Source organism: Blennius ocellaris, assembly GCF_963422515.1.
Source record: "Blennius ocellaris genome assembly, chromosome: 6".
Classification (NCBI taxonomy): Eukaryota; Metazoa; Chordata; class Actinopteri; order Blenniiformes; family Blenniidae; genus Blennius; species Blennius ocellaris.
The window spans coordinates 12,615,928-12,641,571 of NC_137655.1; the positions used below are offsets into that span (position 1 = coordinate 12,615,928).

Sequence of the window (25,644 nt, forward strand, 5' to 3'; positions counted from 1 at the left end):
CTTAAAAGCATTTAGACATATGCACCATTTCCTCTCTTTGTCTGCTGGTTCTAAGTGAGTGTGCCCAGCATGCAGGCTGCAGCGGCGCCAAGCACCCAGCTGGATGATTTATCACAGAATACTCCTTGATTAAGGAAAATTAAAGCAGGCTGCTCTTGGCTCGCTAATTGCTCTGATAGCAAGTTCAAGCAGTAAGTTAGTAGGAATATTTGGGAGGATATGGACCTCTGAGAGAAAACAATAAAACCAATTGAGCTGGAAAAGATGGCCCAAAGCTTTGCTTTCCATGCAGCATTGCGGTAGTTCTTACCTGACTCTCTTGGGGTGATGAAATGAAGTCTCACATCTTCCTGTCCTCCAACTACAGGTGATCTCAACGTACTCCGCTTCTGGTGCCATATAAAGGCATGGGTGGAGGTGCTTTCACACCTATTAGTGCGGACCAAAATGTAACTTTGAGTACGGTTTCCTTTCACTTGTACTTTTCCTGCTCTGGTCCAACTGCATGTTCACTTGGGTACTTTGGCCAGTTTGCAGAAACACAGTTTTCTGTGCCATCACTTCATGTTTATGCGGCTCGTACTTTGACCAAATTCTCTTGCTTATAATGTTCCTCAGACTGATTGAAGTCCCTTTCGATGAGGTGTTTATGAAACACAGCAAATACACCACTGTTCCCATGAGTTCATAGTTGCATTTTTATGAAGGTATTAGACTAAATATTAACAAAGCTCCATGTTTCATTGTTTGAGTTGTCATTCCCTATGTTTAATAGAAACCGGTATGCTCCTGCAACAACACATTGCTCACACTGTATCACTACCCCCCCCACCACCAAAGAGAGACTGCTTTTTCAGCACCGTCACAGTAAGATTGTTTTTGGTCCCCACCAGAGTGTGAAGGTCGTGTTCAGACCTACCCTGCCACACAGCACTCGATCCCAAAACTAAATAATGTCAACCATAAAACATCATGTCTGACAGCATCCATAATAAATTCAAGGTTTGAGTTTTTAAAGCAGTTTGCAAAATAAGACCAGTGCATTATGTAAGTGTTAGTGGTGATCTCCTGCCATTAAAAAAAAAAAAAAGAGTCTTATGAGGACACATGTGCATCTTGTAAACAAGCTCTTAGAGTGAAGTTGTGAAACTCAACAAACACTTTTACAGTGCTTTCACTGGTGACACTCCGTTATGAAAAAAACAAAAAACAAAACTCGGTTAAGTGTGCTTACTGTTTTGTTTTTCCTGCTCTTGAAATTTTACAACACCTGCATGATTGTGACAGACACGTACGACAAGCCGATGACATACAAACAGAAATCAATGTGAGCAATTCAACATTGCCAGTGGTTAGGAAAAGAGTTCAAGGAGCATAGAAACTTTTTCGTGTGAGAGCAGCAAGTCAAGCAAGTCAACCTCTGAAAATATATAGGACGATTGAAACTGCAGGGTGGAAAGAGCCGAGAGAGAAGTTCCATCTTCTTCTCCTCACTGGCTAAATTTTGTATTTGTGTGAGAGCATCTTCTTGATTCTATGCTGTCTCAGGTTTTTTTTCTTTTTTTCTTTTTTAAGGAATTGTGCTCCTGCCTTGTCAATCATACAAAATGGCGCAGTAGGCAGAGCCTTTGCCTGAGCTTTCCCACCATCACCGGTGGAGTCTCTCTATGACAACGACTGGCCGTTGAGGCACTCCCGCCGCAAGCACTGCGCCGGCTTCCACCAGTCTCCGTTGTGGCAGCGGCAGATGGTGCAGTCGTCCACCTTTACTTCTATTCCGGCTGGGATGATCGTCGTTCCAGCAAAGCAATTTGGACCTGCCACATGGGAAGAGAGAGGGAGAGAGAGAGAGAGAGACAGGAAAAGGGGAATGAGAACGACAAGAAATGGATGTGTATCTCCTGAGAGCGTCTCTTTGCAGAGAGGGATGGTGGAGTGATGCGGGAGCTGCAGGGAGTCAGAGCAGACGTACAGATCTTTTCACGGGCATGCACCGATGGGCTTGTTTTTGCAACACTAAAGCGCTTTTGTTAGTCTCCCCTTCTCCCTCGACATGGAGCGCTTTGCATCCTAATGCACCGCAAGCGGAGAAGCCTGCCAGGCGCTGGCTTGGCAGTACAGAGAGGCTGGAGTACAGAGAGAGAAAGCTGCTTTGAGAGGCAGCAGGCAGGATGGTGTTAATCACTCTGGTCTGTGTGAAAAAGGCCACAGAACTTCTTAGCAATTCCTTCCAGTTTCCACACACAGCATCAACGACAAACTAATAAAGAACTATGATTTATTTTGACATCTGATTTACCCTGTAAACACAATAGGATTCAGGCATGTTTGTCCCCTGTGTTGTTGATCAGATTCCTTTAACTGTGTGCGTGTTGTGCTTTGCACTGGTACACTTCATCCTCACGTTTTTGACAATCACTGCAGATAGAGACACCGATTAGGTTGAGTACATTTTAGGATTCACTTGGCAGGGAGCTCCACGCACGGCTACCTCTGAGCAAAAGCAGGGCAGTTACACAAAAATGCCTCGTTAAATTATTTCATCTAATTTGTTTCTTTACGCCTCCTGGGAGATGCGAGGAGTGGTATCTGTTCCCCTGTCTCTTGAAACAGAAGAGCCAGAAGGTGCCACAAATTCACCCTAGTTTTAATCATTTAAATGAAGCAATCAGCAGCGCAATTGGTGTGACGGTGACTTTGGATTGCTCTCAGGATTCAGCTCTGTAAAACCTGCCAGATTCAAGACTCTTCTACGAGCAGTCATAAAAGCTCATATGTCCCATAACTCTTGAAGACACAGTAGCTTTCACAGCTAATGTTCATGGACATCTTAGTGCCCCAGTGAATTTGATTTAGTACGGCCTCACTTAATGCTTGCAACCTAAGCAGGAAACAGTCAACCCTAAAAGCTACACAGGGTAGATTTTGGCACAGTGGCCCAATGAATGAAAATCTGCACAATCACTCAATTCGAGGAAGATTATATAACTCATTTTCAGATTTTTTTTTTTCTTTTGTTTAATATTGTGGAACTCTGACATGCTTTTTGTGATTTTCCTTTTGAAAATAAACCAACAAGTATTTGTCTTGTATTGGTCCTTTGTGCAACGTCTCTGTTCGTCATCTGTCTAAAAGCCCACTTCTTTTTGATTGGGTTGCGGCAGATGTCTCGCTTTTAACATCACAGAGCCTGCTGACATTCATCATCGAGTGATTGGCTGTCTTTGAATTGTATACTTGTCCAATATATGATGCACTCTATAGGGTTTTGAATTATAATCAGAAGCTCGGTATCCTATATCCTGAAGCGCACGCAAAGTAACTGAAATCTCTGCTCCAGTGCAGACTGGGTCAAGCTTTACTTGTACCTAATAATCACCCATTATTATGAACTTGCTTAAGGTGGACATAAAGCCAATACAATTGTTTGAAGTTGAGTAAATAATACAAAGAGCAACCCATATCTGCCATGAAAATGTCTTGTTAATGTTTCTGCAGTGATTTTGAGGGACTTCATTGTCCTTAAGGTTCATGACCTTGATTGGACATTATTTTGTGCATTTGACTCAGAAGACGACTTTCAGCTGAGCTTAAAGGATCATTGTTAATTTCAACTTACTATTAGCCAGAATGTATTTCTCAATAGGTCACTTCATCTGCATATTTTTTTTTTTTGCCTTAAGTTTTACACCATATATCTGTTGTGACACAAATCTAAGCCATGAACATTTGGAAGTGGGAACCACAAAACCTGTGGTTACAAGCTTGCATCTTTAACTCCAGGGCCACTCATGCCTTTGAATTTTAAACTACCATACCCCTGAATTATAGATATGCTCTCTGTTTTTTACGTCACGTTAACTCACCTCATTCACCTCTGTTGTGGACATTAGGAAAAAGGCACAACTGCACAATATTGGGACAGCATGTATATCTGGGTAATTTACCACACATAATGCATGTTTGTGCTCATTTGGTTTTGCACCCGACCAAAGTCGAATTAAAAAATAGTAGTCATCTATGTCAGTTATAATGCTCGCCGTGTGCGAATTCTCAGTTTTTGTGAACTAGCCACAGTCCTGTCAGTGTCAGTTTGGTGACAGGTGAGGCTGACTTTCACAGTGGTCATACTAATGAAGGACAATGAACAGCTAAAATCAATGGTGGATAACCTTGTTCACTGTTGTGAGGACAAGAGGAGTCACTTCAATTTAATACTTATTCCTATTTATTGATGGTGAAAGATGAGGACTGCATCTAATGAAAGACGTCTGTAAGAGAAGGTACCTTTGGTACCTTCACCAGTTCAGTGAAGATTTGTGTTATCACTGCCATGCTGACAGAGAGGGGGAAAAAAAACCCTGCTCCGAATGTCATGTGTTGCAACTGTAGAACTGAAATCACTCTGCATCAAAAAAATAGTGTGAAGTATAATTTGTCCATACTGCAATCAAGAGTCGCTGTGAGTTGCCCTGGATGAGGCTTTATAATCTTTCATACTGCTGAGTAATGCTTTGCATCTGTGGTGCTGCTTTGTTCTGCCCTCCTCATGCGTCTCAATTCCCTCTGGCAGCGTTGGAAAAGTAGAGCATGTTGCCAACATGACTCGCTCATTCAGGGAATTGTCTTTGCTTTTTGAGCATTGAACAGAACTACATAGACTAAAGCAAAAGATATAAGAAGATTGTACACTTTGTTGCACTCTGAAGGTTTTCTGAAGTCTTCATTGCCTTTTCTGACCTACTCTGAAGAATCCAAAAAAAAAGACTGATGCTGCCTCCATCAAATAGACCATAAAGAACTTTCTGAAAAGTTCTGCAAAGTCTTCTGAAACAAAATATGGTAATGCTGTGCAGCATTATCCCTGTTCCGTCTACACCTTTGGTCAGACTCACAAAGGTTATGAAATGTTTCATGTAAAGACATGAAGTGTGATCTTTGTCCATCGACATACTAAGATGTGACTTCATGCTTTTCTTAATCTCTGCGTAAGAAGTGAAGAATGAAAGTTAGCTCAAATTTCAGGGACACTTTATGAAGCCAGACATATCAGGATGATATGAAGTTTCCTAAAGTAATACATGAGTGTCACTTCAGGCCGTTCATATCTTTGTGCTACTCTTAAAGGCTGGTTTTTGGAAACCTGGTATCTCCCATCCATTTCCTCTGCATGGATGAGTCCCCTGCTTTATTTGGACATGATAAAGCCCTTTGATCTGAGCTTAGAGGAGATATTGAGAGCCCTTGCCAAGTCTTAACTTTCATTGATCTGCCTCCGGACAGCTGGCACAGGTTATAGGACAAATTCAGTGGAGGTTGATGAGGTAAGGGGGTGACCAGTGCTGCTGCCAAGTGTGATTGTTTATCGCCAGATAGATTTAGAGACACAAGGACAGAGTTTCAGTTTCCTGTCACCAGGTGAAGGACGGGTGGTCACTTGTCCAAGCCTGTGATCATTTGCCAGCCAATCAAATTTTGTGGAGTCAGAAAATGTTTGTTCTCTTTTAAAGCTGCCTGAGTACATCAAACTGAGCACAGGTCGAAAAGTCCTGCATATTTAGCCTTGTTCAGAAATTGCAGTTTTGTTCACAGAAATGTCATTTCAAATACACTACTTGTACTCTAATCAGCACTCGAGCACTGCTACTCTATGATGTCTGTTTCAGAAACAGCAATGACGACCTTTGGGCAGATAAGACATGCCAGCTCTGGAAATGGATTAATCCAATTATACTTGAGAAACACTGGTCATTTTCATACGACCACTCATTATCACTTCCTGAGAATTATATAATTACATTGCTACTCCCCGGTGTATATACAGTCTAGGAGCCTTGATAAAGATTACAGCTGAATCAGTTGGACTCAGTGAATGTGGAGCTCAGAGATAAGCACTCCCACATGCTGGTTAGACTGCTATTGTGCTGCTTGGTGTTTTCAGGGAGACGCATCATGAATAGAGACGGACTGAAAATCTTCACTCCAATAATGAAAGAAGTTGACTTAAAAATTGCCAGCCATGACCATTATTGTATAAATGTTTGAGTTGAAATGCATAAAGATTATTTCAAGTTAGGTTTTTTGTGTGTTTTTTGTTTGTTTGTTTGTTTGTTTGTTTTTGTTTTTTTTGGGGGGGAGGGGTATATTAGATTGATGCTTGTGAAATCTTGCTATTTTCTCTGATAAATGCTCTTTAATCCCATGTAACCACATTGTATCCCAGATATCCTGCTCGACTTTGACCTTCAATCCCATGATTAATCGGAGCTAATTAGTTGAACCATTCATCAGTAACATCTCAGCCTTTTAGCAACACTTAGCATTTCCAATTGGTTTGTAAAAACTTAAACAACCCTTTACACTTTATGAATGTAAACTCTTTAATTTTTTGCGAAAATTGTGCCATTGCAAAGTCTCGGGCTTCATCTGTACCTTGGTCACTGTAGCTTGTCTGCAGGTGCAGCAGCCCTTTAAACCCCAAAACAATTTCTAATGCATTGTTCTGTTTTCGATCTGCACTCTAAGAAAGCTACTGCCCTGCATGTCTCAAATGTCTTCCTGCTCCAGTGCACCTGATTCGAATGAATGGCTTGATGTCACACTTGCAGCTCAGTGAAGACTTATTTGATTCAGGTGTGTTTGAGCACAGATGCTTTAAAAGCATGCCAGTCAGTTGCTTCAAAAGCTAGAGAACTCCTCTGAGGTGGCATGGTGTACTAGTGGGAAGAATTGTTGGCTCATAACAAGGGAACCAAGGTTCATTTCTCAGTCAGGGCATGTATGACTGTGTTTCTCAGTTCAGGGACTATGGCTTCGTACCACAAACCTAATTCATGCTTGTTGGGCTTTTGGTGACTCCAAATTGGCTGTAGGTGTTTGTGTGTTTCCCCCCACTGTCAGCTGGTACAGGCTCCAGGCTCAGGCATCATTGACGTGACGTTTTCAAGTGAAAACGGAAAGCTTTCATTGTGTTTAGTCCGTTTGCATGACAACATTGCTTGGAGCCACTGAAAACACAACCTTTAGGAAATGGCTTCCAATGTGCAACCTTTTAAAATTGCTCTAAATCTGTCTCCATGTAAACTCGGAGAAAATTGCTCCTTCTGTGTTGACATCAGAAACTCTGCTACAGTGTATGTCTACCACAGTGTATCTGCACGTACACAAGTAGATGGACAATATAGCAAATGTAGCCTCTGGAGTGTGATGCCCACCAGCTGATATTTGCCTATGACTTGGTAGTTTGATTGCTGAGTCACCCGTCATAGCAATGCAATTTGTGTCCATACAAATGTCCGTGTTCTCACCACTGTTGATGTTTATAGTGTAGGATGTTGTTCTCTGTGTGCACATGGGTGGGGGTGGTTTCATCACGAAAAGAAACATAACCCACGAGTGGCCCATGTTAACTACATCATTTTCACCTGTTTCCATGGAAACATAGATTTCAAAATATTGCAGTGTAAATGCAAAACTTTTGTAAACTGAAAATGCAATAAACCTGAAACAATGTTTCATTAACAGTTGCTCTAAAGGCCAGCAACACAAGATACATTTTATCCTTCTTCCAGGGTTGGGATTCCTGGTTTAACAGGTTTTACAGTTGTTTCTCACCACAACAGTTTTTTTTTATTATTTTGTTTATTTATTTTTTTTGTTTTGTCTGCGTGTCTTTATTTTATTGTAAGATTGCATGAGAATTTCAAGTGTGTGTGGTTAATGCAAAAGCCTCCGAGGATTTTCCTGGGAGTTTTTGCCATGTTAAGAGGACAAACAGAATTTTCCTTTTTCTCTAAGTTTATATCCACTTTCAATAATGATTCAGATACATTAGATACAAAATACAAATTAGATTCTGTGGATGGTCTAATGATTTAAACCTGGCAAACACTGTTGAACTATTTTTTTTTTCATCCAAATGTTACTCTTACATCAAAAACTCTATGGTCTCAAATAAATACTCATATTGTGAATGTGTCAATTTTGGCTATAGGTGAATAATATGACTAAGAACTTAAAAACGAATATCTACTGAGTAGTTGGTTAGTTGCATAACCTGTTTTTTTTTTATTTGGCCACTTGTTCTGTTCACTGCCTGGTTTGGAAAATTATGTGAAATGGATAGCACATTCAAAAGGCACATTTTTACACAGCAAATCTAATTTCAGTCAAGATTGAAGTTTCCCCACAGGAATATTTTGCTCCTGACAACATGCTTTTCTTTGATTAATTGAAGTCAATTGAAGACAAATTATCCTGTCCAGTTTCAAACATGAGAAAAATAAAAATTGGATGACAAGGATCAGAGTATAATGTTAATAATAATTAATAATAATGTCTTTGTGGAAGGGAGCTGTTAGTCTTTGATTTTAGATTGGTCACAAAAGTCTTTGTGGAAGAATTAGTGGTGCACATGAACCACCAGATACACAGACGTGGGCCTACTGTTAGGCTGCTGTGTCGTCTTAGAATAAAAACTTATCGCACGGCATGAAACCAACAGTCTTGATAACCTTACTGATCTATCATAGCTGAACTGAAATGGTACATCAGTGGATCCAACGAGCCCGGAGATCTCATTCAGAGACCATTTGAAATAAGTCTGAAAAGGCTAAATTTATAAATAGATCCTGAAGGTGAGACATTTCTGACAGATAGGTCTTATATTTGATCAACATGATGTTGGAAGTTTATTTTTAAATGCCTTCAGATCCTATTCTTATATCAAGAGTTGACTGAATGAAAACAGGTGTAATTAAGAAAAAAACAACAATGATTGTAATTGTTTGCTCTTTCTCCGGAGCTGAGGTTACAAAGTGAAAGCATATGATCAAAATCTAAAATCAATTAACAGTTTCAGCTGAAAACATCCTGGACCAAAAAGGGATCTTATTTTGAGCACCAGTTTTCCTTAGAGAGGTTTGGGAAAAGTGTTCCTTGTTTTATTTTTGTTTGTTTGTCTTTGACTATAAAGTAGATAGTTAAAAAAAAATAAAAAATAGACTCCAATAATGCTTTGTGTTTTCTCACTATGTTACCACATAAACATGCCTACTGTTGTGTGTTCAGCACTAAGAAAACAAACCCTGCTCCTACTGTTAATTCAATGCAATAATCTATGCCATTTGAACATTGTGTACACCAAACAAGATGGCCGAGGCCATTTGGAAACTGAGTCTCAGTTCATCGCCAAACCAACTCTTGTGTGGTTCATTTGAAGACTAATTTCAACACTGACCGATAACCTGTAAACAGCCCAAATACAGGACGTGACAGGCATTAGGACCCTTTTCTCTGGCTCCAGATCCGTTATTGTCGGTTCAAAGAAGAGATGAATCTTTGACAGTGTTTTGACTCTTATACATTTTTTAAGCTGTTTGTGACTGAAAACAAACACACCACATCTAATCCCATATGCATTGAACTCGGCTCAGGACCCAGCACAGAAGTGGAAGATTTTGAAGATATGTGATACAACATGTATCATATCAGCTATTACCCAGACTTTCCTTTACATCTGATATTAGCATAAACTGTGCTGTAATGCAAACTTTGTTCAGTTGATTAAAAACAAAGACGCACTTTAAAAGTGTGAACACTGAGCTCAAAACTCACATAGTGGAGAATCCTGAATCTGGTCATGTGTAAAACTCCATGATATTAATGAATGGCTATAGGGGCACTCATTTTGTTTCTCAACATCAGTTAAGAAATAAATGACCATATTGTGGGGTTTAGAAAACCCCCTGAAGAGTAAACCTTTAACACAATTCTCATCTCAAACGGGAAAAACATTGTGGCTCAATTTGAGGGAAATTGTGATGAAAACCTTTCATAAAGATTTCATGTTTTGATGCAACAACATACAGTATCAGATGTCATCTGAGTGAGATAATCTCTTGCTTCCACATATTTTGACCAAGGAACACCATGCATCTGTATTCATTATGATCAGCATCCTTTTAGTATTGTATAATACATTGATTTGATCTATAATGTATTATAGTTGAGTATTTTTTGAGAGAAAACATCACATGAAATACATTCATTTAACTTCCCCACAGCTGTTAGCATTACACGTTGATCCTGAAACAACTGTTAAAAGAAATCTCTCTCATATGTGTAACATTAAGTGTCCAGTTGACTAGAATCTACCAATAAACCAAATTCTTTACTGCATAAAGACTGTTTTTGATTTCCAATTCACAAAGATGGATGCTAGAGGTGTCAGAGTTCCATTTGTCCAGGCTGATCCCCTGTGAAGTCTGTGTCTGTCTCCTGTTTATCTTTGTGTGTGTTAAATGATTCCATTTGTTTGGTGTGTGTACTAATGTGTACCTGTTGAGCTGTGTGTCAGTTGTTTGATTGCTTCCCTTCATGTGATTCACCAGTGTCTCCTCCCTTCGCACATTTACGCGTACCCGGGTATTTACAAAACTTATATTTCTCCACATTTGGGACTTGTATTTACACATATACGCAGCTATGACTCACCACAAACAATACTTTCTGAATACTCCAGCCACAGTGCAGATAAAAAATAGAGTAGTCGATGGAGATTTACGTCACAATATGCGACGGAAGCGTCATCGGCATCATCTCGGTGAGACTCGTGTTTATACAGTTTGCTGAGATGATAATGGATCCTGTGAAAGCAATGCTTGTTTTTACATTTTCCGTTATATTCCACCGCCACATTTTGGAGGAGCGCCGCTTCTTTATTGGTCCAAATAACCGAACCTTGCACTGAAAAAAATTGGAAATGACTCACGCCATTTGTGATGTTGTGTATTTCCTAGGACTCTGATTGGCTAGCATGTCTTAGTGCTTCTCGTTACCCTGCCCACTACAGCTTTGGCATGTTCATAGTAGCTCAGAAGCAGGTGTTGATGCAGGTCCGTGTAAATTAATGTTTTTATTTTTGTAAATGATCAGTTGTAAATGAAGACTTTTTCGTAAATGTAGAGAGGGAAATATCAGTTTTTTGCCAGACCATTTTGTTGACTCAGCACTTAGACATCCAGCAACTCCTTGTGTGCTTCCTTCATGTCTTCTAGTGTTTTTTGTCCTATACCTGTTTTTTGATTCTCTTTTGCCTCATCTTTTTTAGGTACCTCACCTTTGGACTTTGAAAATAGACCATTTCAGCTCACGTCCTGTTTGCTTTTTGGTCTGCCACGTTCCACGGTTGTCTGTCACTTTGACCATTGCAAACTCAGTTCAGCTCCAACTCCCAGTGATCCTAAGTTGGAGTGAGAAGTTTGAGGATTTCATAAATGCTTCTATCAAAAATCCATATTCAAAGGTTTCAAAAAAATCATCATAGATCTTAAATTTCTGTTTCTGAAATTACAGAAAGTTCATTAATCATAAAACTATCACAATATTATTTGGATGTGGACCAAATAAAACTTAAAAATAAAAGTTTTGTAAGACTGGTGAGTTTAAAAAGAAAACTGTCAAGCGTTTTCAACTGAGATGGATGAATCTAGAGTGCTAGTTCATGCCCACCTCATATGCCAAACACTTAGCCAAGTGGAAATCAATAGGTGAAGGCCAAAAACGCACACTACTTTTGAGAAAGGCACAGAAAACAATCTTGATGTCTCTAAAAACCTTTGATCGATAAGCCACCACAGTCGAAACTCAAGTACAGTTCTTTGGTAATGCGACCGGCACTTGGTTGAGCTTCTATCTTGGTGTTCGCCTGCTTTGCTGTCCATGGTGCTGAAAGCACTTCAAAGGTAATATGAAAACTGATTTGTGTCACAAAATGTATGATAGAAAAAAGAGCTGGGGTCTCATAGAAGCACAACTGCATTGTCAGTTGTACTTCTATGAACACCAACACAAAAGAAGGGTTCAAAATGAACAGAAGGATTGTTTTTTAACTGTCCGGCCTGAGTCCTGATCTACATCCAACTGAATACCATTGGAAGGAGCTCAACGCAAATCAGCCAATGCAGAAAGCACTCTTGTAAATCCTGAACTTGAAAGCGTTACAGTGGAATAATGTAATTAACAGACAAATCAAAGCCACTCTGAGATGAAACAAGAGATATTTACAAGCGACTGCCATCAAAAGATCTGTAATCAAATCCTGAAGAAGACTGTCAATAGTTATGAACAAGAAACTTTTTTATCGTACATTTTTGTTTCAGTAAAGGAGTACTTTTGAAGACACTAAATTCTGTACATTAGAAGTGAGCATGCCTCCTACTCTTAGGAGTACTGTAGCTACACTGAGGTAATTCAACTTTAATTCAAGGCAAAAATCAATATGACAGACTGTATATTTGTTTCCAATATGCAGAGCTGGGTATATGTGGGACCTTAACAAACTATCGACCTGCGGACAGTCTGCCCTGTCTCTTCAAAATTCAAGAATCATTTGTCAGCTGACAGGAGACCTTCTGAAGGACAATGATGTTCTTTAGTCACATTAGACCTGCTCATTTGATCACTAACATTTCTCCCATCACTTCATACTCGAGAATTAATTGATATATTTGAATGCTGTCATGTAAGATGATTGAAGCGATACAATTCCACCTAGTATCTTATCACCATGGTAACGCTGTTATTAGGAATGAAGTGGGATCTAAAACTGAAACGGAAATGTCAGGGTTAAATTCTAAAATGAATAAGCATTCATCTGAGACTGAGATAGAAAGTCTCCCTGTTATTGCCTCATCATCTATAATTGTATTTGAATGAATTTTACTTCAGGCAAAAACAGATTAAATGTAGAGAACTGCTTAGGTACTTGCATTGCAACACTGTAGTAATGTGAAAAATCAAATACGTACATATCAGCTACTCAGCCCAAAGTTATTTGAATTATGCCTCACTGAGAGAATAATAAAACTTGAATAAGTATACAAAGCCTAGCAGTGATTTGTTTTATATTAGGGCTTGTCAGGAACAAACGTCAACACAAGATTATCACAATTCCCTGCTTAAGGTTTCCATAACCACATACACTATAGAAGTGTACTTTAAACAGAAAACCCTGTTGTGTTTCTTCTGATAAAATAAATTGTGCATGAATCACTACAGTTGCATCAGCGAGGAGGGTTAACTGGACTAAGATCCTGTTTACATAACAAATGAAAATCATTTTTGTGTTTTGATTTTTGGAAAAGTTTTGTGTTTACACAGCAATATTTCAAAAACAATGTTTGTGTACATGAAAACAGCAGAAATGCTGTTACAGGTGAGTTTCAGAGGAATATGAACTGGGAGTATTGCCACTTTTCAAGCTGTCATTGTTGCACTCAGTTGTGCGGAAGAACTATCCGCCGTGGTGTCTGTGTGTAGAATCAGCATTATCAAAAGGTTGCTTTCCTCTGCATGGAGCATTTCAAAATGTTTCACCTTGCGAACCGTTTTTCAGTGGTGCTAAGCTCCACCCAAAACGCAATGCAAGTTTTCTGTTTTAACTTTTTTTTAAACGGGGACTCAGCAGAGTATAAATGCCTGGGAACAGCATTTAACACTATTCTGCATCAATCCCCACTGTACCGGGGCCTTGACATACTAACTAATGCATATTTTGCACAAAGTATTGAGACAGTACCTGGGCAGAAGAGAAAATGGATGCCTTGTATATGAATAGAAGCCCTATTTCAGTCATGTTGACGACTACACTAGTTTGCTGTCTGTGTCTCTTGAGTACCTTTTTTTTTTAGCTGGGGAAAATCCAAAATCCAAAAGATATTTTCTATAGACCTGCTACAGTCACAAATTAATTCATCTTGAACACTATACTGCGCAGCAACCCTGAAGGTCAGTGTAAATCAGGATCTTTGGGCTTTTGTTTTCAACTCCGTATTGCACAGTATTGCCATTGGGCAACACAAAGTTTTTCATCCACATTTTTAATACATGTGTGGTTAGATCATTTACAGTCATGTATTTACTCCCAAAAATATGTCAAAGAATAATCCAATGATGTGATGGTGTCATTATCTGCATCATTTGATGGGCTCTCTGTTTTTACATTCACCAGATCAGACTGAGAAGAAGGCAACATAACCACTAATTATATTGAAATTGATCTGAAACGCAAATTAAAACATCTTATTTTAAATGAGACTGTGAAAAAAAGCAATGGTGAGCTACTTTTATTTTGTGTAGTTTTTCTATTTGTTGTCTTGGTGAAACATTGTGTAGTAAGGGGTGCTTTTAAAGTTTCTTCAAGGTTTTGATAGTACAATCACTTCATGTGTGCAGATATTAGGTTCTAAAAATGTGTTCTTGTTTATTTAAAAAAAAAAAATTCAAACACTTTTCACTCAAGGATGTAAAGGCATTTCACAGACAGAAAAGGAGGATTTGAAAGGTTATACAAATCTAAAAGAAATGGGTAAAAATTATTTGGAATGGACTAAAAGAGCAAGGGTTAAGCTTATAAAAATGCATAATGTCATCATGAATGTAACATAAGTTTAAATAATTGTTTATCCATTTCTTATACCACTTACCATCGCACCATGCTACATTGGGAAATTCACACACATGCCCACAATCGCATGTCTGGGACATTTAAAATAACCAATTAATTTTAAACACGTTTTTGGACTGTGAGAGAGACGAGAGTAACTCATATCATGAGAACATGCAAACTTCACACAGAAAAGCCCAGCTCAGACTTGAACTGAGAGATTTTACTATAAAGGCCAGAGAGGAAACCACTACAACACTAAGTGGCACCATACTGGGTCATTATGGGGCTGCAATTATGATGTTGTACTACTTTCTGCTCAGCTGTAATCAGTGTCTAATGATCCATAAACTGATTATTTTCTCTGTGATTCTATACTGTTATTGTAGAATGGGAGATGTTCAAATACTATAGCCCCCCCCCCCTCCATAAACTATCCCTTCATAAATAAAGTCAGGTCATCATTGAGATATATTTAGGTTCCACCCATTTGTTTAAAGGACCTACAGGCTACTTGCACATCGCAGAAAGGCTACATCTTGGGATTGGACTGTCGGGGATGTGCAGGGATCATGTACCGAACGTACATGTTCACTCGAGCACATCCACATGTCATCTATCTTTTCATGTAGTCCTGTTCCCAGGCTAAATATGAAAGCTGAACAGCATTTCCTTAATGTCCCCTCTAATTAGCCCTTAGCCAATCTACTCCCATAGAGATTTCTCAGGCTTCCAGATCCTGACCAGGCCCCCTCAGGGAACAGCGGGCCTTCCCTGAAATGCCAAGGGTGTCACTGTGTCCTGTCAGCCTGGATTAGTTCTCTGCTAGCAGCTTCTGCGGCCTTGTTACTGTGGATCCGTGTTCCGTGTGTGTGTGTGTGTGTGTGTGTGCGTGCGTGCGTGCGTGCGTGCGTGCGTGCGTGCGTGCGTGCGTGCGTGCACAATGGTCATAAAGAGAAAAAAGGCGGAAGTGTGAAAGAAAATGTGGGGAGTTGTGGTGAAATGGCCATTTAGCATCTGCCGCAAACCAAATTGCTCTCTTCAGATTTATGGGTCAGCTGCTGCTTGAAAGGAACATTTAGTTTGTCCTTTTCCAAAGGGAATCCTTTGGAAAAAAAAACAAAAACATTCTGATGGTTCTTATTTAGGTTGAGTTGAGTGTAAAAAGATTAAATGAGTAAAAATCTTTCATTTGACTTAATCAAACTTGGACCTTGGATTTGAAATTACCCAAAGGCACTCCTTTGCCGTCGCTCGTTCCAGTCAAATTCACAATGCAGATGCACAGTTACTGTACTTTACTCATAAACCTCCATCTGTCCCTCAGGATTGGTGCTGGCAAAGGCATATCTCCCACTTCGCCTTGTAAATAGTCAATGAACCATTGGAATACTATAATTCTAATTTAGGAATTGGCTGCGTGTGACAAGGGCGTTGGGGCACTGGGAGATAAAAAGCTCTCAGAGGACCCATTAGTCCCTCCTACCATGCCTTTAATCAATGGGCTAATGTTTACTCTGCTTAGTGTGTCATTTATAATTAAAACTAGTACTGCTCATTAGTGTCCAACGGGCCCAAGGTAATAATTTTAATTCATAAAACATCAATTACATCCTCATCGTCTAAAGGCGCGGCCATCAAAGAGGGATCCCACAGATAAACTTGCTGTCACCGGTTAAATGAAAATTTAATGACTTCCAAGGAATGTGCATTGAATTCCAGAGGAGATGAATGTTTACCGTTTTTACAGATGGGGCAGCATTGCTCTGGCTCGTACACCGGGTTGACGCACTCTGGGACGGCGCAGTCGGACACCACACAGTGCACCTCATTATTTGGTTCGCAGCGGCACCATTCACAGGGTGACGGCTGTGGACAGAAGGTGACAGAGAGAGAGAGGGAGAGAAAAAGATGCGTAAATCTGGATGAAGTGATTCAATAAAGTTTCATACTGTGTGTGAGAAGGTGTGTACATGTACACGACTGGCACTGGTCATTTTATAAAACATTTTTTCCCAGATACACAAGATCTGAATATTTTTCAAATTGAAAATAGGCCCTTTATATGCACCCCGTGTTTCCTGGATAAACAAAGAAACAAGTTAATAAATTATTCACAACCCTGGTTTTATTACCCGCATCCTAACAAACATAGCCCATAGGTGACTTTGAAGGAAAATTCCTAGAAATACCTAATAAGGGAGTCTATAAAGTTCTGTTCATGATTTTTTTTTTATTTTGTTTTGTTATTTTGCTGCTGCCTGCTTTAGGAAACAGTTCAGAGGCTTATCTTACAACATGTAAATCAGTCCTATGCAGCTCTCTGAGCTGCCTCCTTGGACTTGGCTCTATCTTTGCAGTCTCCTGACCGTAAAATGAACTGTAATGCAATTACATGGAGTGGAAAAATACAAACAGTTTCCAAATCACAAAAGGTCAACTGTTCATCATGTTGGATTTTCTTTCCGCTCATCAAAGTAAACAGCCATCTCTACACTGCCTTTGCTTTATCATCGAGTCAGCGCTCACAAACAACCTCAGAGGGTGTGACTGTTTCTCATTTCATGTCCCCATTTTTACATTTTGTTTCGGAGACAAACTCAGACGAATTGTATGAAAGTGTGACGGATCCCTTTTGAAGCATCTGAAGTCCTAAATCTTCTCCAGATTAGTGCAGTCAGTATTTCAATGCACGTCAGGCCATCTTCCAAAACAAGTTGGTGCGCAAATAATTCTTGCCTTTAAAGTGATTGAGAATGGGTTATATTTGCCTCGGGTTGGAAAAATGTATAAACATGTTGGAGGTCTCACTGCATTTATACAGTTCGCTAATTAACAGATTACAATAAATCTTGCCTATTTTATTCTCAGATAGCCAGTGGAGACTTGTGGGCCCAAGGCACATGGCCAGCCCACACAATGATAAACCCAAATGGAAATACTTTCTTCCTCACCATTTTATTTTTCATTAAGCAGACAAAACACCTGTTGTACCTGCTTTATGCGAAGCTAAACTTTAGCTCCTCGTTTTCACTTTGCAAAAAAAAAAAAGGATAGGCTGCCCAGAAATGATCAGTAAACTATTTGAATACTGGTTGCAGTACTTTTGCCGATTTTTGTCTGTTTTTTATTTTTTGTTCCGGCCACATTCCACGTTCCAACAAAATTGCTCCAACTAGATTTGTTGCCACAACAGCAGCGCCCCAGTTTATGATCCATTTTTATGTATAGCTAAGTGGAAGAGCCACAGTAACACTTGATGATTCAATCAGACTTTATCAACCCATTTTCCAGGATGCAATAACTGATGCAAACATGAATTGATCAGACTTGCTTTTTTTATGAGAATTGACTGCCATCCGTGAGCAATACAACCCCAAATTGAATCTCGGCAACATGGAATGTCATAAGAAAACAGTACAAACTCCTTTTGAAAACTGCATTCAAAACACTACATTAGTATTTTCCTGTTCATCCTGAGGTTAGAAATTGTAATGATTTGCTTCACACACTGATATTATGCAGGTGCTGGACATTATTTCAATAAATAATAAACAACAGCAATTAATCATATTCCATCCATACATCTGTTATACCAGTTTCTCCAACGAGGGATTGTATGTTGCTGATCCCAGCTGACAATATGTGAAGGCAGTGTACATCCTGGACAGGCTGTCTCTTTTTATTTGCCTTCTAATGGAATGACAGATATTCACACGCACTTTCACACTCACACCCACGGTCAATTTAGAGTCACAAATTCACCTCAAGAACATGTTTCTGAACTGTGGCAGGCAACCAGAGTACCCAGAGCAACCCAAGTATGAACACAGAGAAAATGTAAACTCTATACAAAAAAGACTTCAGGACCAACCAGAACTTAAATGCTAGCCAGGGCACTACTGTGCAGTCTTTCTCCAGAGGGTGATATATATTAATCGTCACAAACACTATCTTAAAACCTTTGTGGCATGTCTGTGAGAGGCCAAAAACTAAAAGATGTTGTCGACAGGCAGCATGCTGGGTGGTACAGTGGTGGGCAAGAAGCTTCTCAATGAAAACTGTAATCTAAGGCCCTTTAATTTGTAGATTCTGCCCATTATCCTCATGAAACTGCACTTCAAACCACATAACAGTTTCAAATGCAGTGTTTTGTTTCCCATCTTTTTTCCCCTTCTGTTTATTCAGACAGTCTCTCACACAGTCAATAGGCATATTATCTTGAGTGACTCTGAATGTGCTAAATGTCTGTACTCATCTGACTGTCTATTTTTCAATGTTTTGTGACACAAGAGCTGTTTAAGGTATACCTTGTATTTCTCTATGTGTTAGCTGCGGTAGGTTCATTATATTCTGTAACAAACTGGGACTGTTATGGTGGGTGAAACTACAGCCTAATATATATATATATATATATATATATATATATATATATATATATATATATATATATATATATATATATATATATATATATATATATATATATATATATATATATCTACAGAGCATTAAAATGGCCAATGTGCTGTACAATGCCCAGCTCTTGTGGAGACGATGGATGAGTGTTCAGTCAGAATTAAGCTGAAACCTCTGACACATCTGATGAGGTGATTCAGCCAAGCAGATTAAGCATCACATATCAAAAATACTGAACACACTTTTATCTGATGCAGTGATTTCAATGAAGGCAGAAAACATAACCTATACTTTTGCATTAATTAAGACACAAAACCTCTACAGTCTTGAAGGAACTGCGTCAATCCAAGTATATTGAAAAGGAAGAGTGTTGTTCATGTTTATAATTGGTAATTATTCATTTTGTGGCACATACAAGCAACAGCAGTTTGTAACAATGTCCTGCATACCATGTCTTTCTAATAATGTTTAAATAGATTACAGATTCAGAAAAGCATGTGTCAAGGCATGGTGGTAGACTTGATGGTGTCCCACAAAGAATGTTCAGAATTTTGTTTAAAATCAATGTTGAAACAAACAAACCAAAGATAGTTAGTACTTGGTAAAATCAAACAGTGATTCCTTCATACTCAGAAGTCATGTAAAAACTCATGACTCTCAGACAAAACTTGTCAAAGACCTCAAGCTGGGATCACACCAGAATTGATAGACTAGAGTAATGCTCAGTGTTTGTGCACAGGGGAGCGTAGATAAAATATTAAACATACAGAGTGAAATATGAAAGCAGAAGAAACAAAGAAATACAAGACATTTTGGCAGCATGCTGTAAACACCTTGGGCTACAGCGCATTGCCAAATGTTGGGCTACAAACAGACTTTGCGCATATTTTGATGAAAGTGGAGACAAAGTTTGTTCCATTGTTCTGCTTGTTTCACACCATGGTGGGTTCAACTCCCATTTGAGAACAGTGTGCTTTTCTAGCATCATCAACAGTAAGCAAATAACTTTGCATCTCTGCCAGCAAATGAAAATCTCAACAAGAAATGTATGATCATTCATATATCTGGAGACCAATAGTCTGTCTTGTCATGGCTCATCTGGTTAAAGCAAAGTTTTGTGGAGAAGTGAATGCTGTAGTCGGTCCCCTGGTGTGGGTAGAAGTAGGTCTTGTTATAGTTCATAGTCAGTAATAATTATAATATTTACAGTCAATTCAGTCTGATTCAAACACATATCCCGATGGCCGTTTTTGAATCCTTTGCACAATATATGTTGTCAGTCAACTCTTCACTTCACATCAGTCAAAGGGTTATAAGAGTCCAACATTGACTGTAGAGCATTGAGCACAATACAACATATTGCAGTTCTATTGCAGAATAACAAAGTTATTGTAAGTGTTTTTCTGTGCCAGTGTGTGTGTGTTTGTACAGTATGTCCCTGTCCAGTCTCCATATCCTTCCCTCTGCAGTATTGTTTTCCATCACAGGTGAGGTATAAGCTAATTTATTTAAATATCTAAAGGAAGCAGACCCGCCAACATCCCCACGCATTGTAAAATTCAGCAAAAACACTACCTTCTCATGTTTAAAAAAAAAAAAAAAAAAAATGATGATTTTCTGAATTCATAGGCAATTAAACGCTTGTCAGCTACTTTTATATTCAAATTTGTGGTAAGTCTCAATTGCACCTGTTACTGGCTTTACACCACAGTACATTTTCTTTTTACCCTGTAATTGTCTTCATGGACCTTTGGAGGTATGTGTTTCAGTTACACACTGTAGCTTTGAGTACAACCAGAGTAGAAACAATGCTGAAATATACATCTATCTTGTCAATCTGACAAACTGTACTGTAAATCCCTTATTATGTTTCAGATGTTGGGTGAGAGGGAGTTCCAGAGGTGGCAGGCCACGTGGCTGAAGGTTGTAGACCTCATGGTGGTCATGCAGTCCCGAGAGATGAGGCTGAGAGATGAGGCAGATCTGAGAGAGCAGCCAGGTGAGTAGATGTGGAGGTCATTGACGTATGGAGGAGCTTTGACTGTCAGCAGAGGCATTCTAAGTGAATGCCTTGTTGAACTGGGAGCCAATAGAGTCCATGGAGAACTGGAGTTGTGTGATGCAAGGAGGTATGCTTGTTTATTACTGGTGAAACATGTCATATGTGACAGATGCTTTAGGAGGACTTTGGTACTTATGATGATGATCATATCATTCAATATCTGTATTTTTGTGCAGCAAAGCCTGAGCAGGGGATTGCAAATTCATATTAGTTTTTAATAAGGCTGCCTATGGTTCAAAACACAACGCAAAGATTTTTGGGATACAATAAGTGATTCGGAAAATCATTTTTAATCAGAATTAACACAATTAAAAAAAACGTTTTCCCTTCCTCATTTTGTGTTTGGTTATTCCTCGTAGCTGAACTGATGAAAAGAAGAAAACTCAATTCTTGACATACTATGAGAAGAGATTGATCTTTAATCCTGATTTTCTTTATGTTATTGGTTTTACTCTATCCATGCTGTTATAAAGTCCAAACTAGAGAAGCGCCTTTGACGGTCATGTTTATTCAATACCATACCTGGCCTTTAAAATAAAAAATAATTTCAAAGCTGAAGTGGCATTTCTCTGTAGGTTAATCTGGCAGATTGTCTGATATACATGCTGCTCAGGGATAGAAACCTGCCAAGGCAAACACCCTATAGGACAGAGTATATTAAAATACAATATGAAAGGAGAACTACTTCATGCACCTATGACACACAGCAGAGAATCCTGCGATGTATTCAGCAGGCACTGGTGCTCTCAGTGCGTCCTTTTGTGTGAGGTCTACCGTGAAGAGGATCAGTCATGCCTTAGTCTAGGCTCACAAAAGAAAATGGAGCACAAGCACTGAATTTAGACGTGCTGCCAGATGTTTTGGTTGAAGAAGACTCCTGTTGTCCCCGACTTATTGGCCGGGTATTAGAGTGAATCGGCTGTCATGCTCTCCATTCCTACACCGAGACAAACAGACAAGGCCTGGAAGCCATGAATAGTCAAATAACCTTCAGCGGGGCAAATGGTAATGCAAAATACTTTGAGGCTGGACAACAGGGTCACAGGAAACTCACTCATGCAGTTAATGGGACTGACAAGAATGAGTTTGACAGTCAAACTCTATGCTGCCGATGCCCGAGTCGAAACAATATTTTTTCCGGTGGTCAGGAGAATACAGAGAAAGTGACGAGGCAAGATTTGAGGAAGGACATTTATACAACTGGCTGAAAAACAAAAAGGTATTTGAGCTATTCTTGGGACCAAATTTGTTTAATGTATTAAACACTGACTATCACTGCATTCAGCAGGAAAACAAATTAATTTTAACTTTTATTTTTATAGCTTTACTGCTGTTTTTTTCCCACAGGTAAAATCATTGGCCCCCAACTACTATTGTGCTAAGGAAGCTAAGGAAAGGAGGCTCAATGCTTCCTTTAGAACCTCCTTTAGTAGGTGATGCAGCCTTTACCAAAGGAGACCAGATCATGCTGCCCCACAATTCCTTGCGGCGACAACATTTAAAGGGACCTGCTCATCCGAGCATTCAGGGAAACTCGCAATGGCTCAAAGCAGATCGTGTTAATTTACCAATGCAATAATATGCCATGAACAACTTTAAATAATATAAAACCCATATCCCAACAATGAATGTTATGGATGTTGTAAAACAAGCACAGTAACGTAAACCTTTTGTGCAGGCTATTCTCCATTTGATTGGTTATTTATTCACCTGGCAGCCTCTTTTCCCTTGATTTCAATTCAAACCTGCTTGATAATGAGCACATTAGTTAATTGAATTGACGATACCACTGAAATAATAGAGGTTGAACAAAAGTGTGAGATGTCACCAACATTTTCATTTTGGGTGGGGAAATATACATTAAATATTTTTTTTAAACCAGAAATGTTATGCCCCCCTGCAGTTCCTCTGCAGGCTCCCTCAACTTGACAACTACGACTGAAGGTCTCTGATCTGACGACGATAATTATATTCACACCATTTAATTTGTAAAAAATTAAATGGCTGTATAATTTTCAAAGACTGTGCAGACAGGTAATCTCCCCCATTCTGCCAAGTTATTATATTCACTATTGTGTATTTTATTAGAGTATCCTTGTTACAAATGTGTGACATGTTGTGAATCTTGTCTATAAATCAGAAGTCTTAAAGGCGAGCATTGGTATTTTTATGTGGGTAAAAAAAAAATGGTTAATGGTTCTTGTAGTTTTAGAATTTTCTATAAATCACAATGAGTCAAGGAGTTATGGGCATGAGAAATATGTATAGTAAAACCTATCACATGCAACAGGAAATGTATATACTAAAAGGGTTGAAGTACAGTCAGCTGTTATCACTGACTCCATTTCTGTAAGACAACACTGTTGGATAGTAACTATCGTGAAGGACTTAAAGGAAAGATGTGTGGAAATTACCCCACAAAAGGCTCATGGTTCTGCTTGCAAATTTACCATTTAACAATTACAAGAATTGCCAATTACAGAAAATGTCAGAGCACTCCCACCTTCCTCCAACACTGCATCTCTTCTCTGGGGAGAAGACGGTGAACCGGGAACATGTGGTTCACGTCCCAGACCTAATATGAATTATATCTCCTGGTTATTGATGGCAGCTGCAGTGAGAATAAAGACACTGCAAACTGAAACACCTTCAAAGACTGAATGGCATTGAAGAGTCATTGCAAACAATACAAAATTTGGTAAACACCAAAGTTCTGATTTATTAAGATCCTGCATACAACGTGCTGAATTGCATATGCACACGCTTTCACTGAACATGCATCTTGTGGGCGATTTACTCTGAATAACACCATGAGCGACATCGTGTGCAAGCATGAACATTTAGATGAGCATTTTTCCTGCTTAGGACTGTTTACGCAAGGCTGATCAAAGGAAACACGATTGCTTCAGTGTTCGTCTGCTTGCAGTGAGTAGATGGAGCACTGAGTCCCTTCCAGCATAAAAAATGCGGTTAGATGCAGAAGTTATTAAACATATTGGAGCATTACAGCATATTAATCTATTAGATGATCAGTCACCAAGTACAATTAGGGGTAAAATACAAAAACTGTATTGTAATAAAGTTGACAAAGAAAGGTTGAGGTAGTCTGCAAAACCTTTTTTAATGTTGTAAAAACTAATGCAATAAACAATTTTCACATAGGATGTTGTCCATTAATGTATTTGCATAAACTCTTTACAGTATTTTCTGCAATCTGGAGTACATGGCCAGTATTCTATACTTATGATGGAAGACACGCTAAATAAAAAGTGTGTATTTTGGACAATTGTAAGATATGATAATACACCTGAGAGCATCTCGTTAATAGATCAGCTTCAACAGTGTCTACTTATGTGGTTTCTATATGCACAAACCATTAGTAGATCAGGCCCAAGTCTTCTTTTGGGAATTAGTAACTGTAGTTTGGACTTATTTGATGGATGACTACTAACACTAGATTCAACAAATGACTCACTACAGTCAGCCAGTTTGAGCTGAATAAATACCCAGTACAAATGTGGATGATAATTACTTTATTCACTCATTGAGAACTGCATGATGGCACTTTCATCAATGGAAAAGTAAAAATCTAAATGTTTCCAATTTAGATAATAAAACTAGTATGAAACCATTTTGAATGTACATAAACATTTAAAATTTCAAAACCTTAGATCCCCTGTTGCCTTTCCTAAAAGCTGTATCTCTTTATCATTGCCTACTGAATATAGATGCAAATGTCTGCACAACTCAACACAATCATCGCAAAGGAAATGCCAATGAGGCCCACACCAAAGGTTAACCTGTCGGCATCTCTAAACAGGGGTCTGCATAGCAGATACTGACGGCCTTTGATTTTCTTGAACACTGCAGGGTTCCTCGGCTTTCATGTCCTCGTTGAAGAGACCCAACCTTTACTTTTACAGTTACTTGTGTGGTCTTAGATGACGGAGGATGGTCATTTTTGCATCACACATTGACCCTGCCTATCTTCATGTCAGATTGATTTCATTGAGCTAATCGATCAAGAACCAAAACTTTTTTTCCCACCCTAGAATTCATACAAATATACTCTTTCCCTCTGGCCTCCAGTCAAGGTTAGTTGCTGGGTGATTGGCATGATTGATGGACTTGATCTTTCATTAAATTCAAAAGGCTTATACACTCAGAGCGACCCTTACGAAATCTGTGGGCCTGCATCCCAATGCAGGACTGAGCTTGATTCTGTGTGACGTGCAAACACACCTATCAGAACAGATTAAGTATACAGGATTTTAATGGGCAACTCCCACAAAATCCTTAATGGCAACATTTCCATGTCGATGTGTCATAATGGATGTTTATTATTATGATTATTATTAGTATTATTATTATCCCTTCTTTTTTTTTGATAAAAGATTCAGAAGCCCTTGGTCACATTTACAAAAACCTGGTTTTGTGTATTTTATAATTCAAATGTAAATGCCATTTAATTTACATGAATTACCAAAACACAGAAGTGCTGCAATTGGTCTGGTTAGAACTGGCCATAGTTTACATTTCTGCACAATGACTAATTGCATTAATTGTTTATTAATTGTTTTTATGTCGACTGACTAAACTGTTAATCAGTTTTTTCAGCATGGGTGGTCGCACACAATGGGGAAAAACTCCTGTCCAATGCCACTCTACTTATCAAGTAGGATGTAACATATCAGTAAAAATGAACATAAATGGAAAA

At 38.9% G+C, this 25,644-nt stretch overlaps 1 protein-coding gene across 1 annotated transcript in view; it reads right to left on the reverse strand.

The window, feature by feature from the left end:
- Nucleotides 1-1,665: 1,665 nt before the first annotated feature.
- vwc2l (von Willebrand factor C domain containing 2 like) overlaps nt 1,666-25,644 on the reverse strand; it is a gene marked incomplete at both ends in the record, with an annotated part of 28,492 nt that continues 4,513 nt past the window's right edge. Inside the window, 2 exons of the mRNA XM_080498443.1 lie at nt 1,666-1,817; nt 16,186-16,315. Coding sequence (XP_080354569.1) covers nt 1,666-1,817; nt 16,186-16,315 — 282 coding nt within the window. The remainder of the gene's footprint in view (nt 1,818-16,185; nt 16,316-25,644) is intronic.